Source organism: Physcomitrium patens, chromosome 3, assembly GCF_059467195.1.
Source record: "Physcomitrium patens ecotype Gransden chromosome 3, ASM5946719v1, whole genome shotgun sequence".
In the NCBI taxonomy this organism is placed as follows: Eukaryota; Viridiplantae; Streptophyta; class Bryopsida; order Funariales; family Funariaceae; genus Physcomitrium; species Physcomitrium patens.
In genome coordinates, this window is record NC_143412.1 from 3,390,625 (window position 1) to 3,406,576 (window position 15,952).

Here is a 15,952-nt window from a genome sequence, read left to right on the forward strand (position 1 = left end):
GAGGATTGGTCGGTTGCAAAACTAATTCGCTTGCAAAGAAGTTCATGTTCCTTGATCCTTGTGTCTGATTCGGAGGGCGTTGTCGCATGAGGTATGCTTGCGTTCTTCAATTCAAATTCCAGTATTTTGTTGGGAATTTCTTTGGGTTGTGCCATTCAAAGATTACATTCAAATCTGGTTTAAACATGGCCTTCAGTTACGCTCCTGTGTTGATTAGGGTTTTAAATTTCATTCAACAGAATCCGCCATGTTGCCTTCACTTCGAAAAGAATCTGTCTGGGTCATGCATGTTTTGTGTTCACAATAACAGACTACTTTAGTGAGCTAGAACGGCAGTGGAAAATACATGAATGTATAGCGGTAGAAATGGGTAAGAAGTAACGTCGATCTTACGAATCATGATCTTTTCGCGCTCTTCCGATGAGTTGGTTGCCTTGTTCGTACCCCCAGATTTTATCACAACATATGTTGTTCTTCCGAGAGCATATCTACTCGTCATCAAATTCTCCATTCAACACAACAATTCAGGCTCTACAAGGGACATTTGCTACACAGGTGAACACCATTTATTGTTGAATCATGGATTGCACCTTCTCATATAGACTTAGTTGACACAACTAGGCTGTGCGCACAAAATCAGCCAATAGACCAGCTCTTGCGGTTGAGTGAATGAGCCTTTTTCTAACGGAGAACAGAATTTGTTTTTTTTATGAGCCTTCTTTTGTCGCTTGGATCGGTCCTCAGAGCACTACATCAAAGCTATGCACATTCTTTCCAGACAAAAATCCTTAAAATGTACACACACAGGACGGAGAACTCTGCCCATCACCATAAGTGATACGTAAATACTTGGCTGAGACAAGTGCATGGTAGGATTGGCCGAAATCGGCGACCATTGGTTTAAAGATCATCGGTGCAGATGAAGTTATTTTGAATGAGGTTGCACACCCAGTGTGACATTAATTTTAATAGATGCTCAAATCATGTATCTATTTGCCTACGTGAGTAAGTGATGTAGGGAGTTACTTTCAAACGGAACTTCTCCTATAAAACAACTGGTTCCATCAAATATTCTGATGAGCTACGTTCACCAGCCACAGTCATGGCCGGAGCAAGGCGGAACACTTAAGCTAAGCGGCTTCGCAATTTCACTTTTGCTCCTTAAGTTCGTCACTAAGCAGCCACTTACGTGCGTTCTCTTCCTTTCTGTAATCAAATCGTACAACACTGACTGATGCACTCGGTGACTAATTCACTCCAGTACGTCGAAGTACTGAACCCTGCAAAACTGATGCAAAAAACTGGCCAAATCGTGCTGAAGGCATAAAATATTTTTGACCGCAATGGGACGTGGTCCATTGGGAAGACGATTTACGAGTCGAAGAGAGTGGTGTTGACTTCTCCGGAGAAGTTTCTGAAACCTGATCGATCTTTCATGAGCACTGTCTCCGGTGACTGCAGTGCTTGCGCAATCTGTGTAGAAGCACCAAGCTTGAGGAGAATTAAACAGCACATGAGCTTTGGCCGAGGCGGAGCTCAAGGTCCAACTTGTCCTCTTGCTCCCCCATCACTTTATTCAAGCGTAGGGGATTTTTTTCAAAGTTCACATTAGAGCCGGAGTTCCACCATGATTTCTCACTTGGATGACACCCACTTGAATGGGACAAAGCTTCACGAACAAAATCTGGCATGCTCTGGAGCAGAGGCTTGGTGCCAAGGTCCGGAATCCTCTCATACGAGCTGGAGGAGATTGATTTCTCTGAAGGCGAGGAGGGGAAAACGACTGAACCAGAGATCATTCGATTCGCTCCGGGCATGAACGCGTCCACCGATTTTGAAGTTAAAAAGTCCGCGGTGTGGGAGGGTGCGGAGAGAGGCAACGGAGCCGACGACGCCGATCGTGGCTTCGAGTAGCATTGGGCCCACGATAGCTCTGCAACTTCCGCATCGTTACATCCTACCTTCGACGACGCCGACAAGGAGCCACGAAGAGATTGTGAGGAGGCATTGGCAGCATTGCGGAGCTGAGCGAGCTGGTTCGCGTGCACTCGCTCTCTGCGATGCACATTCATGTGACCACCGAGCGCTTGCGCGGTGCGAAACTCCCTCCCACAGAAACTGCAAGAGTATGAGCGAGGTGGCCATTGTGCTCCGCTGCAGCAAGTGTCCTCCGCGAACGCGCGCACCTCCCAGGACTCATTGTCCGGGGCATTCATCGCCATTCTCTTGCTCCACGTGTTGCCCCCGCACACCTGCGCACCAGGCGCAGCCCAGCTCGCCATTGCAGGCCACTCTTGCTGGTGCACCTCCCGCTGATGCATAATGTGGCCAGTTGCCATTGACCACCACACCCAACAGGCACAAATCTCACACACGAGGCTGTCGCACTCGACGCACTCACAATCCCAAACTTAGATTGTTTCTGCCGAGGATTAGCAACAATAATAGACGACGATCTCCGAATGTGGGTGCCTTGTGATTTGACTCAAACTGTGGGGATCCCTTCAAGTTCACTCCTCTTTCCCAAAGTTATGCATCGGGGCGTCTACTTATCCCCAATGAGATGGCTCTTTATTTGTGCTTCCCTATACGGAAAAGGGATCTAGAGTCGTCGCAAATAACGGGGAAGAATTTCGGATCCACGTGTTGATCTCCTGGGAAATGGGAGCTCATTTCGCATGTCCCTCCCGACGGTTCTACAGGCAGATGATAACCAGGAACCCGCCACGAACAGACACTCTCTCGCCCCCGTCAATCATTCTCGCTCCAACCGCAACTCCCTGCGCATTGTTCATTCTCCGTGATTCCTTGTCCTCTGGGATCGGGAAGAGGGGCAGCGACCTGGACATCGACGCACCGCAGGCAACGAGGGCAGTCGGCAGGGTCCCAGGGATCTTGGACGCAAGATATCAGGAGCCTGGCTTGCCGCACCAGCATCGATCCAACCATCCATTCCCTCCATTCATGTTCAACCAACGAGAAGGCATCTTTATGTTTTTATATGCTATTTTATATAACAGATAAGTGTATCAATTCTTCAGAACACTACAGAATTCAACATCATACATTTTTCTTGACTTTATTTCTAAATTTTAAGGAATGAAATTATTGTCAAGATCCTTTGGTAATATGAAGTTACTCTTGTTCCTTAATTGGGTGTGGTGGTCAATGGGTGTATTAATTTATTTTCAATAATCTGGGTATCTCATGAATATCCTATGAATCTTCTTACGCCAGAGTTTTTCGATAGAACTTGGATATGCTCTCACAGAACCTTTAATAACAAAACCATCTTGATTTTGTAACTCTATACAAAAAAAATCAGGTGTTCCTCATTGCTTCATAGATTTAGGCATGTCTTTGACTATTAGACCCATCAAAGTTCCATCACTGTAGGTGTAAAAAATTTCAACAATTAGAATAAAAATCTATTTGGAAAAATATTGGCCTTCAACAAAAACTCTTTTCTCTTCCTCACCGCCTGCTTGATACCATGATAAATGCAATGTACCTTTCAACACTACATTCCACTAAACAAAATAAATTAATCATTGTTCTTTCCAGAAATTTCTAATTTAATATCCAGATCAAGTGTACCAAATGTACCCATGATATTACACACACAAAAGTCACAAAACCTTCAATTCGAAGGGACATGTGAATGAAACCTTAACACGGCCCATTGGGTGAAAGGATTTAACACATAAACCTCAGAAGAATGGAATTTTCTCTACTTGTTCTCGAGCTATTGGAGCGGATCCATGCAGGCAAATAAGGGCTGGTGGTTTCCAAGGCATCACTCCATTGAAACGAACAGTATTTCTCAACCATCACTCGCTCTACTTATTAGCGATCACTAGCTCAACCCAGTGTTTCCCCTCAATTAAAATTTGAAGTCGCTGGTGTTGCAAACGAGGTGAGATTCGAAGCAGCTTCGCATCGTTTATTCCGCCACAATGCTCGTGGGCGCTTGTGATCGACAAAAGTTGCCGGGAACAAGCAAATAATAAAATGGTGCCGAAGAGGAGGCGAGCGCAGCTCGTAAGGCCACAAAACGAGGAAACAATCATGCCCCATGTTCGCAATCTTTCGTTGTGCATCCTTCCACTGTTGCCAACTTTAGAAGCACAAACAAACTGTTAAATAAAAAAGAAAACAGAAAAAATTGAGTCTCCCTAGTTTTATCCACCGGTTAAGTTTGAACAGGTGCAGGAACAGCAGTTGGAGGTGGGTACGTTATTTCCGGTTTAAAACGGTTTGGATCGTTACAGCATAAAAAACTAACAGATGCTTGGATGCAAAATTGGATTGTGGAACTTCTAACTTTGTGAGTTTACAGTTAGAATCTTCCCCGGGCTACCCCCTCGCTTGTGACTAGTGTTGCCCAATTCTGTGAATAGAGTGGCCAATTATCGAAGCTGGAAGCAGCTGATGGCCTTGACGATCCACGATTCCATCCTAAGCCCGGATTTCAATGACTCTTGGTGATTATCTGTGGACCACGTTACTGTAGTGCTGTTGACTGCAAGACTTAAAGTTCAGTTTTATATGCGTGGCCATTGCAGACATGCTTGGAATCCTTTGGAAGTTAGACTTGACGAAAACGGTTCATTCCACATGTTGACCATGTTTAGAAAAATATGCAACATTACAATCCAGCTCAAAAACTAATTTAAACATCAGTCTCGATTACGGTGTGCATTTTGCCACCATTTTCAGTTGCGATAATAGTTTCTGTTACTATTTTTTCAAGCGGTATTAGGCTGCCACTCGGTGATTAGTGAGCAGAAAAACCTGTCAGCTAATTTGCTCTATTTCTTACAAACTTGAACTGTGGCTACACTGTTATGGCATTCCGCATGTCCGGATTCCGTGATTAACTCTGGGCAATTCATTCAAAATCCTAGCCACAGTGACCAGCACTGATGTAGCTTCTGGAGCTGCTTCCTTCGAATGGAATCTATTTCACCAATCGACGCCTGATGCCCACACGATCTTTGACGATTCTACGTGGCTGACGACGTCAACAAAAGCATAGTTTTCTTATCTTTTGTTCCACTCTATCTGTGCATGATCTGAGATTAAGAGATGATTGACAGAAAAGTACTATTCTGCACCCAGCAAAATATTTGAAGTTTAATGCTGGAACTTCCTATGAGAGGTATTGTTCTAAACGCGTGTCTATCAGTGACCACAGGCCCTAATAATCACCTCTTGTCTCCATTACATCATTCTCAGGCATTATATTATGCCTGCGCGCTCAACACCTTCGGACTAGCTTCCAACGTTCTAAACTATTTTCACAAAAAAAAAGTTCTCTCGCAGGAAAGTTGTTTAATCCCTCCCTCAATGTGGATTGTCAGAATGTAACAGTTCCACATTGAATCCTCCCAACTTTGCATCGATGCATATTCAAAGACTCCAGAGAATCTGCAACTCTCTAGAATTCAATTTAGGTTCGAGGATCAGCAACTCAATATTGAAGACAATAATAGTTCCTTAGCCTCACATTGGAGCCAATTGACGTGACTTTGAACTGGGAAATCCACGATAAGTCAATGATACGAAGGCCGTGAAAAAGAGAGATGTTACGAGCTTCACTTGAACCATCTCAACCGAAATTTGATGTGAACTCAATCTTCATCAATCGGCTCAACGTGCAACACAATCTGAGTTGAGACTGAGGTCCAATTCTTCTTTTCAACAGTTGTGCGATCATGTCGCAGATTTGTTTCCTGGAAGCTTGCAGGACTATCTAATCTGAGTCATGCTTCAAAGTGACCTTTACGCACGTCTAGCGTGCGTAGGAAACTGAACGCGAGCTTGCCAATCTTACTCCATTAGTAAATTCACATCCCAGAGTTGCAGCCTCAAAACCCGTCCATGACGATCAGTAATCTTACATTTCCTATCGCCTGGACTGGAATGGCACCAATGAAGAGAGCTTAAGGTTCTCCACTTTTGGCTGAAGATGTGCTTTTGATTGAGGCCATACTTTGTGCTAGTTGGGTAACTCCTATTCCTTGACCAGATCATGAAATAAAGTAAGGATCACTGACAGAGACTCCACATTGTCTGTGGGATTCACATGGAAAATCCCGCTTTACTGGACCTGAATCAAAGTGACACAAGAGAGATAGAGATTGACTTAGACTTCATTAGAAACTGGCGTGAATGAAGAGGCCAACCGAGCTCACCGGTATCTAGACATGGAACTTATCAGAATTTCATTTACAGGGAGCCCACATTAGACCAAGCAAATCATATGATGATGGACTGGAAGGGACACATGGTAAAGCAGTGTGCACTTCATTGCGCTTGCAGTTGCGCGAAAGGGTGGTGCTGGTAGGGGAGGTAAAGCTGACCATGCCACTCGCAAGGTACCACAAGCTCTATACCAGCCGTTTCACAGAATGGTACAACCGGTTCAGACTGCGCAAAACTGGTTGTTCATATCCAGCAGCTGAAAGGTACACTCTAAATATCCTCGTAAAATGGGTAACTCCAAGGTTGCACCGGGAGACCCTCTGAAGATCTTGAAAGGAAGTCACAGAAATAAGCAGCTTATAATCTTGTTTGCCCTTACAATAGCAACTAAAAGTTTAGTTTTTTAACCGAACACTCCGACTAGTGTTGGCTCTAATACCAGTAGATTCACCGCCATAGTTCGATGTAGCTTGTCGCATTTCACGTACTTGACCTTTCCGACGAATGACTGCCTTCTCGTGCTTAGGCTGAAATGCACAAAAGTAAAATGCATTAAATTAAGAAGATATCCAATACTCAAAAAGAGAGACACAGTCCATCCCACAACATTCTCATTTCCGAGAGTTCCCAATACAAATAAAAGCAGTACCCAAGTTGTTTAAGAATTGACAAGCACCCTTGTACTTCTTGCGAGGATCCTTATTAGCTTTCTTCGTATGACAATTGCAACCGCTTTCAAAAGGCCAATAATAAGAAGTCGCCGATTCAGCTGTGTTCAACAGGAATGCCCTGTAGCGAATTCAGATTTTGTGGCTTTTGCGATAAGTATTTAAATTTCGACATCGTCCTCCATTTAATACATGCGGTTTCTTAAAAGGTCTACCAGCTTGAGCGATGACTTGTGAAAATACCGTGGCTTCGCATTGAGAAGTCCATTCGACACTCCAGGATCGTTGTCCACAACATCCTCAAAATCATCGCCCGTTCTTGTCATTCTGCCAAGAGCAGAACCAGTTCGAAATGCAAATAAGCAGAAGACTCATTTGTCCTAGAATACTCAATGCGGTGTAACGGTCGATCAGAAGACAACTTCCGTCAAGAACACTGTACTCACGGCTGAGAGAACAAAGTCTAAGTAAGAGAACTGCACCAAATCAATTTCGAAAGGCCAATTAGTCTCTGATTTATCCACATAAATCTTGAACAATGCTTTGAAACATCAAAGCCCAAATTCAAACCAAGTTCTTGAGGAAAATCTCACACAGTGCTAGCCTTAAGGCGCTTAGCTTTTTTACGCTCTTCATTTGATACGGGTACATGGGCAACATGCCTCCCTACTTGTGTACGAGCATCCAAGCGAGACCTCTCTTCCAACATTTGTTTGCTCACGATTCCCACCATATTATCTGCCTGCTTAACCACGAACCAATTTTTAGTGCTTGCAATAGACTACTACTAGTCCTACACATCCAATACCAAGGAGGAACCCCCTAAAACCAAAGAAAACACAATCATGTTCATACTCTGGCACTGAGCATGCAATATATAAAGCACTTGGCTCCTTGAAATCTTCACGTATCTCGTTGCAATCAATTGGATATATTCTCTAAATCTAATTACCAGACTTGCAAAATAGAAATGAACCTGATGCTTCAGCAATTCATCACATCTTACCTCCTCAACATGATCATTTGTTCCATTCCCGGCCTCCTCAACGGCAGGTTTACGTTTCTTTGATTTCCCTTCACTGGATGCTTTCGTCGAAGCTTTAGAATTCTCGCGTTTTTCCTGAAAATTATTAAAACCAGTACAAATGAGGAAAATAAGGCACGGCAACTTCCTTTACATTCCTTCATTCCAAAACAAGGTCTCAACTGAAGCACTGCATAATTGCTTCAGTTTAAAATAGGAGAAAGGTGTAAATAGGTACATTGGCCTCTGTTGCTTCCTCATCAGCCTCGATCAAGTCTGAGTTTAGCAGTTGCTTTATCTGCTTCTGCAATTTTTCCTCGATCGGACGAAGCTGTCAAAAGGACATAGAATAATTATACTAGTGATTTCTGCATTCCAGGCATCCGACGGGATACCATACACCAAACACTATGTTGAACACGAAAAAACATCATAAAGAAATAAAGTTTACTACTGGCGCAGAGCAACTTAAATATCTATGCCTCCAGGCTTGGCAAACTGCTAACCGGCAGACTATTAAACTCCCAACTCAAAGTATAAAATTACAACTGAAACAGTGCAAGAGAAAACTTGGACTAAAATCATGGAGTTTAACTAAAACTAATTGGACTTTCAGGAGAACAATCACCCTTTCTAATGATAATTTTAGGTCAACCAAGCGGCCAACAACGGGATGGTCTTAAACAGATTGTCCCTCAGCTTTTAACAATAAGTAAAAAAACAATGGCTTGGCAGTAACTTAGCAGTAGCATGTGCTTGAGTTCCAACTAATTAAGTCCTTCAGTTGCTCCTTCCCCTCACCTTCATGATCAATTAAGAACCGCTACCAAGATCAGAGCGGAAGCATTCATGCAGAACAAATCACTCCAACCTTTGAAGAAGAACATGTTAAAAATCATCGATGTTTCTGATGATCTAGTATTCATATACCTTTTTCCAGCAGCGGTGCCACCTTTGTCCGAAGCTCCTTAAGATTATCCTGAAGTTCTGTCGTTAATCCCACCAGCTCTGGAGCATCGTTGTCATTCATAATCATGTCAACTCAGTTATAAAAGCATGTATAAGTTGATGTTCATCAAAACCTACAACGTCTCAGCCACCTTAAGAATTTACTTCTCTCGTCTGCAGTTAGTTTTGTCAGGAGCTCCATGATTCAGCATGCATATGTGTGAGGGACTACCTCTGGCTTTCGGAGGATGGAAGAATGACTGTGACATTTGCTGGTGGGTTTGGATAATGCTATTCACTTATCCTACTAAGGAATGAACATGTTCAAAAGAGGCCTTGGTTTTTGTCCCGGATACCCTTCACGACAGCATTATCATATTATGAATGGAAGCGAAAGAGAGCTTGATTCCGTATATTTTTATTTTTATTTTTTTCATCAGCACGCGTAAGAGAACACTTTTCTTTATTTCAACTGAAAATTCTTACAAGAATAATCATTGTACGTGAAGTCCAACGGACCGCAACTCAACAGCCTTTCAAGCAGGTTTTACACAAACTCCAATAACTTGAGTTTGTTATCTATTTATCCCCCTTCAGAACTTTACGAAACCAAAACGCCGAAGCTTTGGGATACCTAGCTTGGTCATTGTCGAAGTCCACATAGTAGAGCCCAAAACGGACGGTGTACCCAGTAGCCCACTCAAAGTTGTCCAGAAGCGACCAAGCAAAGTACGACCGGATGTCGCAACCATCTCTAAAACACAGCGTCAATAAAAAAAAACAAAACCAAAACAATCAATATTGTGTATCAATATTTCCAACTTCCACTAATTTAATAAGTCAATCAATGAACCAAGAGAATTAAGCAATCATACAACACATTATTTGTGCAAGAACTCACTTGATAGCCAACAAAACATTTTGGAGATAGTCATGGTAGTAGTTGATCCGAGTGGTATCGTTCAATTGTTGAGCAATGGACAAAGTCTTCGCTGTATTGAACTCATCGACGCCTACGAACATGCGCATGAGATCACGAAACATTGCACAAACACACATCATGTAAGGAGATATACCAACAAATGAGATCATGAAACATTACACACAAATTATACAATACCGATAGCTCTAAGAATGGAATGAATCATGCAATGGAATATGAGAATTAAATGCATTGACAACACGATAGGATGTACCATTTTCAGTGATGTAGATGGGAGGATTGTTGTAACGATCGCGGATCCAATTTAGAAGGTGGCGAATGCCTGATGGATAAATCCACAACCATGGTGATGCAGCCTACATATGCAAAGATATGATTATTCTTTTATGAACAATAGAATCTCATAGTTCAACAATAGAATGTATGAAATTGTAGATAAAAAATAATATAACATTAGCATTTAAGAAGTAAAAGTATATATATATATATATATATAAAGAAAATAATGAAGACAATGAGTGTTTACTTACTTCTGGGCCGATGATTGTTCCATTGCAATAAGCTGTGAAAAAGAAGGAAAATAAATAAAATGAACATTGAAAGTTGGTAATACTTATGTGTGGAGCAACTATTAAGTTATAGTGTAACTATTTTTTAATAAATAAATAAAAAAATCTGTATAAATATAAATAACAAGGAATAGAAAATAACATACGTGTAAAACCTACTCCACTATCATTATCAATTGTTTGATTGGTGTGATAAGCATATTGAGTTGAATAGTGATTAAATCCAATCCAATCATATGATCCTTTGATCAAAGTTTTTTGCTTTTTTGTGAATTTGGGTAGTCGAGCTCCTAAATAATTACGCATTGAAAGTGGATAGTCTCCAAATATAATAGGATCCATAAACCTATCAAAATTCAACAATAATATTAAATATTTATATATGATAATATTTAATTTAAAATCAAATAAAAATATTTTTAAATATAAAAAATATTTTATAATATAATATAATGAGATTATAAAAACATAATATATATATATATATATATATATATATAATCTTACCACCCAAGATAGAATTCAAGCCCTCGTTGAGCTGCTTCTTTATCTTCTTTGGAGTTAGTAAGAGGAAAATACCACATGCAATCATTTTTAATTCCAATAGTTCCGTTTTGATGTTTCTGCAAAATATGTATATATATAGAAGTTAATTACTTATTTTCAAAGATAAAATTAACAAATAATAAATTTAAAATGGTAAAAAAAAACTCACTTGAAATTCTTTTTTGTAAATATTAACAACATGAGCATGTCCATTTAATGCATTATGTGCTGCTATCCAAGGTTCCGCAGAAGAGTCTCCTTTTATGCAATTGCCATATGGTTGTGAGCAACGGCCCGGAGCAAAAATGCCGCTTAGATAGCCTAATTGTACAAAGCTATGGATTTCATTGAATGTAAGCCATTTCTTCACTTTGCCTCCAAATTCTTTGAAGCAAAATCGAGCAAATTTGCCATATATATCCCTACACAAGATAAATTAATTGACTATTATATAATATCAAATTTTAATCTTATATTAAAGATTTATTATTAATTTAAAAAAAAACCCAAAACAAATAAATAAAATTAATTTAAAAACTAATTGATTAAGCTTTTATACATCAAAAAATCCAAGATTAGTGTAGTACTTACACCATATTTGGGCTTAGCCAACCACCCATAGTTTCTTCAAGTGATAAAGGCATGTCCCAATTGTAAATTGTAACATATGGTTCAATTTCTGAGAAAATAAGTTGCAAAAAATTTAATAATCATAAATATATTATAACAAAAAAATTAACTCCAAATATTTAGAACTCAAATATAATCAAACTTTGGAAAATAAAAAATTAGAACTAAATTTCTTTTTAAATAAAACTTATAAAATGAAATCTTGTCAATTTTAGTTTTATTAAATTATCAAAATTTTAAATCAAACAAAAAAATTTAAACAAAAGACTAAAAAAGGAGGAAAAAAATTTACCTGCTTCTAATAAAGCATCAAACATTTTGTGGTAAAATTCAACTCCTTCTTTGTTTACAACTCCAACACCATCTATATTTTAAAATAATAAATTGTTAATTTAATAATTAATAAAAATTCAAAAATTTTAAAATAAGTTTTTTTAAAACCATTAATACAATAAAAATATATTTATATTATGTTATATTATATTATAATTTATAATTAAATACAAAAGAGACTAAACCTGGAAATATTCTTGGCCAAGAAATTGAAAGATGATACGCATCAAATCCTATATCTTTCATAAGCCATATATCTTCCTGAAATAAAATGTATATTTAATTTGTTAGTAACATGATAAAAAATTAAACTATAATAAATTCAAACTTTTGAAGTAATCTTATATAATAATTTCTAAACTTTGTTATAGTTTTGACATACCGGATAACGATGAAAGTGATCAGTAGCAATATTTCCCGTGGAGTTATCAATAATTGTTCCTATGCCACAAAAAAATTAATCACTATAATTTAAAATCAAAAAAATAAAACATGTATTATAATAAATTTCAAAAACTTCACATCAAAAATAATATTATATTATTTATTTTATGTTTTCAAATAAATATAAATAAATAAATAAATAAAACTATAGTGAAGAAACTATACCTTTTCGAGTGACAAATTCATCCCAAATGCTTCTACCTTTATTTCCTTGAAAAGCAGCACCTTCAAGCTACAAATAATCACAAAATCATACATTTAAAACTCATTTATATATATATATATATATATATATACACACACACTTCTATATTGTCATTATATTACTAAAGAAATATCAATTCCACCTAAACAACAAGTCTTAAAAGACATCACAATTTCATTCTTTTCAAGTAGTTCTTTAATTTTTTAAAACACAAATCTTAATTCAAACATCCACACAAATCTAATCCAGAAATACTCACATTGAAAAACCTTTGATTACAAAACCCTAAAACTACATACAAAACAAATCTAGACATGCAAACACATGGCACCTGATATGCTGATCCTGCTGATCCGAAGATAAATCCTTCAGGAAAATGGGACTTCGTCAATTCTCCGGGGAATTGCTGTGTCGCATAAACATTCAACTTCGACGCAACAAGCGGATCCGACGATTCATCGGAGCTTTGGCTCCGCAAATCATAATGATAGTGCGATCGAGCGTCGACAGAAACAAACGCCGACACCAGAAACAGGATCACAAACAACCCACACACGCATCTCGTCCTCATCGTAACAAGCTTCACGTACACTGATCTGTACTTTCACCTGGAAACACACAAACAACGCAAGGGGACCAGAAATGAGGGTGTGCGAATGGATTATATGCTGATTCTAAGAATTCTGGAAGTAAAACAAAGAGGAGTATACATGGGTTGATTCTAATCGTTTATAGGGTTACTGTGAAAAAGCCACTGGAAGTCTTACTTTTTGTGAAGTGAACGTTCGAGTACTGTCTGTGCTTTGGATTGACATATCCCTTCGCGTGGATGCGATTCGGACTTGGACATGGATGCCGCGCCCTGGATAGAGAGAGGGCAAAACCAAATGAAAATAAATCAATCAATAAATAAATAACTAAAAAAGACTTCAGAACAACTTATACACCGGACGCGTCGTTTTCTACGCATCTGCTGTTTTCTTCTCTTTAGTTCTCTTTTTCGGTTTTTTTCTTTCGAAGCGTCAGCGTGATCTCCAGATCTTACACGACAAAGCAAGTCATTGTTTTCCAGCATTTTGGTTCACTTGTGGGTAATCGACTGAGGCATCCGCGCAGATCGTGGGGCGGTGACGCCCGATAGAGGGAGTCTTTTGTGTGTTAAGAGTCTCTTTCCACAAGTTGGTGGGAGTGTTATTCCCAGTTGCCGTTACAGTTTTTCTTTTTCACGGAATACACGAAGCTGTGAGTGAGGACACTCTTCAGTTTCATCGTTTCATCTCGATGTCATACTGCAGGCACCCGACTCAGAGAATTGAGGATAGAGGCGGCGTTTGAACAGACAGTTCGGTTGTTGAATGTAACGAAATCCTATCCAAACAAGTTTTGGAAATAGTAATTGTGGGGCGAGTCCAGTAAGTTCGAAGTCGCATTGCGAGTCTACTCGACCTCAGCACGACTATTTTCCATTTCTGAGTCGGATAGCACCGAAGTTTGTCGATTTTATTATTATTTTTGTCTCGTATTCTTTTCTTTTCTTTGATCGTTGGTGTTCGGAGGCGGCGATTCTACCATGAGTGAACATCATGCCTGCGAAGGTCTCTCAGGCGGCAACTGCGCCTCTGAATCGTGGGCTTCAGTTGTTGTTCCAACACCGGGTGACGCGATTATTCCAGATTGATTATTGACAGATCACGGGAGAAGCTCACCGTCGGCGTTGCGCAACTATCAATGTCACCACGGACGAAAGCAGAGCGGGGTCACGGATCGATCCAGACCCCCGACCTACTTCACCCCTGAAGGTCGATCCTCACGTATTCTTTCGCCTCCCCGTACCTGTTTCGCCAAACTGGCTTAATCTTCGGGTCACTGAACTCCGGCTGTCGTTCACAAAGACTTCGTGACGCATCCCCGATGGAAAATCGGCTCCGAGGGCACTGCATCGCAGCTCTTGCTCGCAGTCTATCGTGAATATGGAGACTGAATTCAACTCTGCAATCAACGAAAATCTTCGTCTTGGATTGCTGGTTTCGACCTTGCAATCGAGTGAATCTATCCTCAAGGATTTCTGGATTCCTCTCCACTTGGAAAAATCTTGATCTCGTCTTGTCTCGATTGCGTTACCGACTTCATGTCCTCGGCGACGCTTTTAGAATGTCGTTGCGGGGCGGTAGCCAAAGCCGGCTTCTGACCGGAGGTCGCCGTCTTCTGGACAACTGCCTCTGAGGGGCGTGAGGGTGCCCGTATGGGGAAACCCCTAAAGAAGCTTCGATCATTTTATTACTAAACCATGACTTCATGAAATGGCCATATTCCACATCCTATCATGGTTTTAAAAAATTACTATATATTGGCTTTACAAATTGAAGGAGATTTTTACTGTAATACTCGGAAAAAATCAAAATTTTGAATAGTTTTGTGATTTGGTTTTATTTTTTTATTTTGGTATTTAATTGTGCGTGGGTAGTATAAAAGTTTCACTTTTACTAGATGTTTCCTATCGTATGAGGGATATTTTTTTCAAGTTGGATTTAAGATCGGATGATTGTTTCTAATTTCAAATTCAAAAGCATATCAAAGAATTTTCTGGAAATTTTGAGGACTGAAATTTTGCTGGTAATTGAAAATATTAATTGAACCGGCTCATAGCGTAATGTTTCTATGTTGGCATGCTGTAATATTGTAATATAAAATTTATGGTGATACAATAAATAATGTTCCAAATTTCTACATTTAGGATGTATGAGAATTTTGTACTCTTTAAGAAAGTATTTACTTTTTCTTTTTTAAAATTTGAAATTTGATTTTTTACAAATCAGTCATAAATGTGTGAGTACTGAGTCTTGTGAAAAAGTTTATTGAGTAGCTTATAGCAAGTTTCTTGCAACTTAAACGAAAATTATCTAAATTATTAGCTGATATAAATTAAAGAAGACATTTAGGTGATTCCAAATTTTGATTATCTTGTAACCTGTGTAAGTTTTGTTACATCTTGGAAAAGTCATTTAATTCTTATTTTATATTTTTATAAGCTACATTGGTATTTCTATTTCAACATGTTACGTGCATTTGATTACTTATTTTTTTAATCTAAGTTATGTAGTAATGTTTTTTTATTAAATTATTAAAATAAAATAATTTTTTTACAACTCCTTCTTTATTGAAAGAGAGTGCTTTAATTTAATTGGTTTTTTTAATGATACTATAATATCGATTTAAAATAATAAGTTTCATTGTTTGTATTTTAAATTGATGTATTTGTTAATAATTTTTGTGTTTCTAAAACCCTCTTTATACACATATATTTCAAAGGGGTCATTACTTGGTGGTCTTTTTAATAAGTATAAAGTTGACTTTTTGATTTAAAAAAATACATTTTGGGTGTATTTATTTTAAAGCTTGATTGATATACTTTTTTAATAGACTTTCCACAAACCA

At 38.8% G+C, this 15,952-nt stretch overlaps 3 protein-coding genes across 6 annotated transcripts; all 3 read right to left on the reverse strand.

Moving 5' to 3' along the window:
* Positions 1–847: 847 nt before the first annotated feature.
* Positions 848–4,229, reverse strand: LOC112279571 (uncharacterized). The gene has a single exon (XM_024514156.3). The coding sequence runs from the start codon at positions 2,337–2,339 to the stop codon at positions 1,503–1,505; it is 837 nt and encodes a 278-aa protein (XP_024369924.1). The 5' UTR covers positions 2,340–4,229; the 3' UTR covers positions 848–1,502.
* Positions 4,230–4,235: 6 nt separating this feature from the next.
* Positions 4,236–9,390, reverse strand: LOC112279345 (uncharacterized). Of its 4 annotated transcripts, XR_016501995.1 has the most exons (9): positions 9,334–9,390; positions 8,830–8,907; positions 8,138–8,230; positions 7,882–7,995; positions 7,469–7,617; positions 7,119–7,202; positions 6,857–6,996; positions 6,366–6,734; positions 4,236–6,112 (listed from the first exon to the last, which is right to left on the reverse strand). XR_016501995.1 is itself a non-coding variant. In XM_073532619.2 (8 exons), the coding sequence occupies exons 5-8, from the start codon at positions 7,606–7,608 to the stop codon at positions 6,730–6,732; spliced, it is 342 nt and encodes a 113-aa protein (XP_073388720.1). In that variant the 5' UTR covers positions 7,609–7,617; positions 7,882–7,995; positions 8,138–8,230; positions 8,830–8,907; positions 9,334–9,390; the 3' UTR covers positions 6,289–6,729. The 4 variants fall into 4 exon arrangements, 3 of the variants coding, with proteins under 3 accessions (XP_073388720.1, XP_090104682.1, XP_090104683.1); XM_073532619.2 differs by lacking the exon at positions 4,236–6,112 and having other exon boundaries at positions 6,289–6,734; positions 6,884–6,996; XM_090248556.1 differs by lacking the exon at positions 4,236–6,112 and having other exon boundaries at positions 6,289–6,734.
* LOC112279570 (beta-glucosidase 13) lies at positions 9,294–15,305 on the reverse strand. The gene is made up of 15 exons (XM_073532617.2): positions 13,563–15,305; positions 13,285–13,379; positions 12,849–13,125; positions 12,478–12,544; positions 12,251–12,309; positions 12,054–12,129; positions 11,828–11,899; positions 11,497–11,584; positions 11,075–11,327; positions 10,867–10,982; positions 10,506–10,705; positions 10,321–10,352; positions 10,044–10,146; positions 9,749–9,860; positions 9,294–9,601 (listed from the first exon to the last, which is right to left on the reverse strand). Exons 3-15 carry the CDS (start codon positions 13,086–13,088, stop codon positions 9,427–9,429), a joined length of 1,593 nt encoding a protein of 530 aa, XP_073388718.1. The 5' UTR covers positions 13,089–13,125; positions 13,285–13,379; positions 13,563–15,305; the 3' UTR covers positions 9,294–9,426.
* Between the last annotated feature and the right edge of the window lie 647 nt (positions 15,306–15,952).

What these genes read in the sequence shown, in the direction of transcription:
- LOC112279571 (XM_024514156.3), bottom strand. Translation starts at nt 2,339, where the DNA reads ATGGCAACTGGCCACATTATGCATCAGCGGGAGGTGCACCAGCAAGAG.
- LOC112279570 (XM_073532617.2), bottom strand. Translation starts at nt 13,088, where the DNA reads ATGAGGACGAGATGCGTGTGTGGGTTGTTTGTGATCCTGTTTCTGGTG. An exon ending in TGATGCTTTATTAGAAGCAG is followed by an intron (nt 11,585 to 11,827) that starts GTAAATTTTTTT and finishes TTATTTTCTCAG; the next exon opens with AAATTGAACCATATGTTACA. An exon ending in TAGTGGAGTAGGTTTTACAC is followed by an intron (nt 10,353 to 10,505) that starts GTATGTTATTTT and finishes TCTTTTTCACAG; the next exon opens with CTTATTGCAATGGAACAATC.
- LOC112279345 (XM_090248556.1), bottom strand. Translation starts at nt 7,608, where the DNA reads ATGGTGGGAATCGTGAGCAAACAAATGTTGGAAGAGAGGTCTCGCTTG. An exon ending in CGCCTTAAGGCTAGCACTGT is followed by an intron (nt 7,203 to 7,468) that starts GTGAGATTTTCC and finishes TGCTCTTGGCAG; the next exon opens with AATGACAAGAACGGGCGATG. An exon ending in CTTCTCAATGCGAAGCCACG is followed by an intron (nt 6,997 to 7,118) that starts GTATTTTCACAA and finishes AATTCGCTACAG; the next exon opens with GGCATTCCTGTTGAACACAG.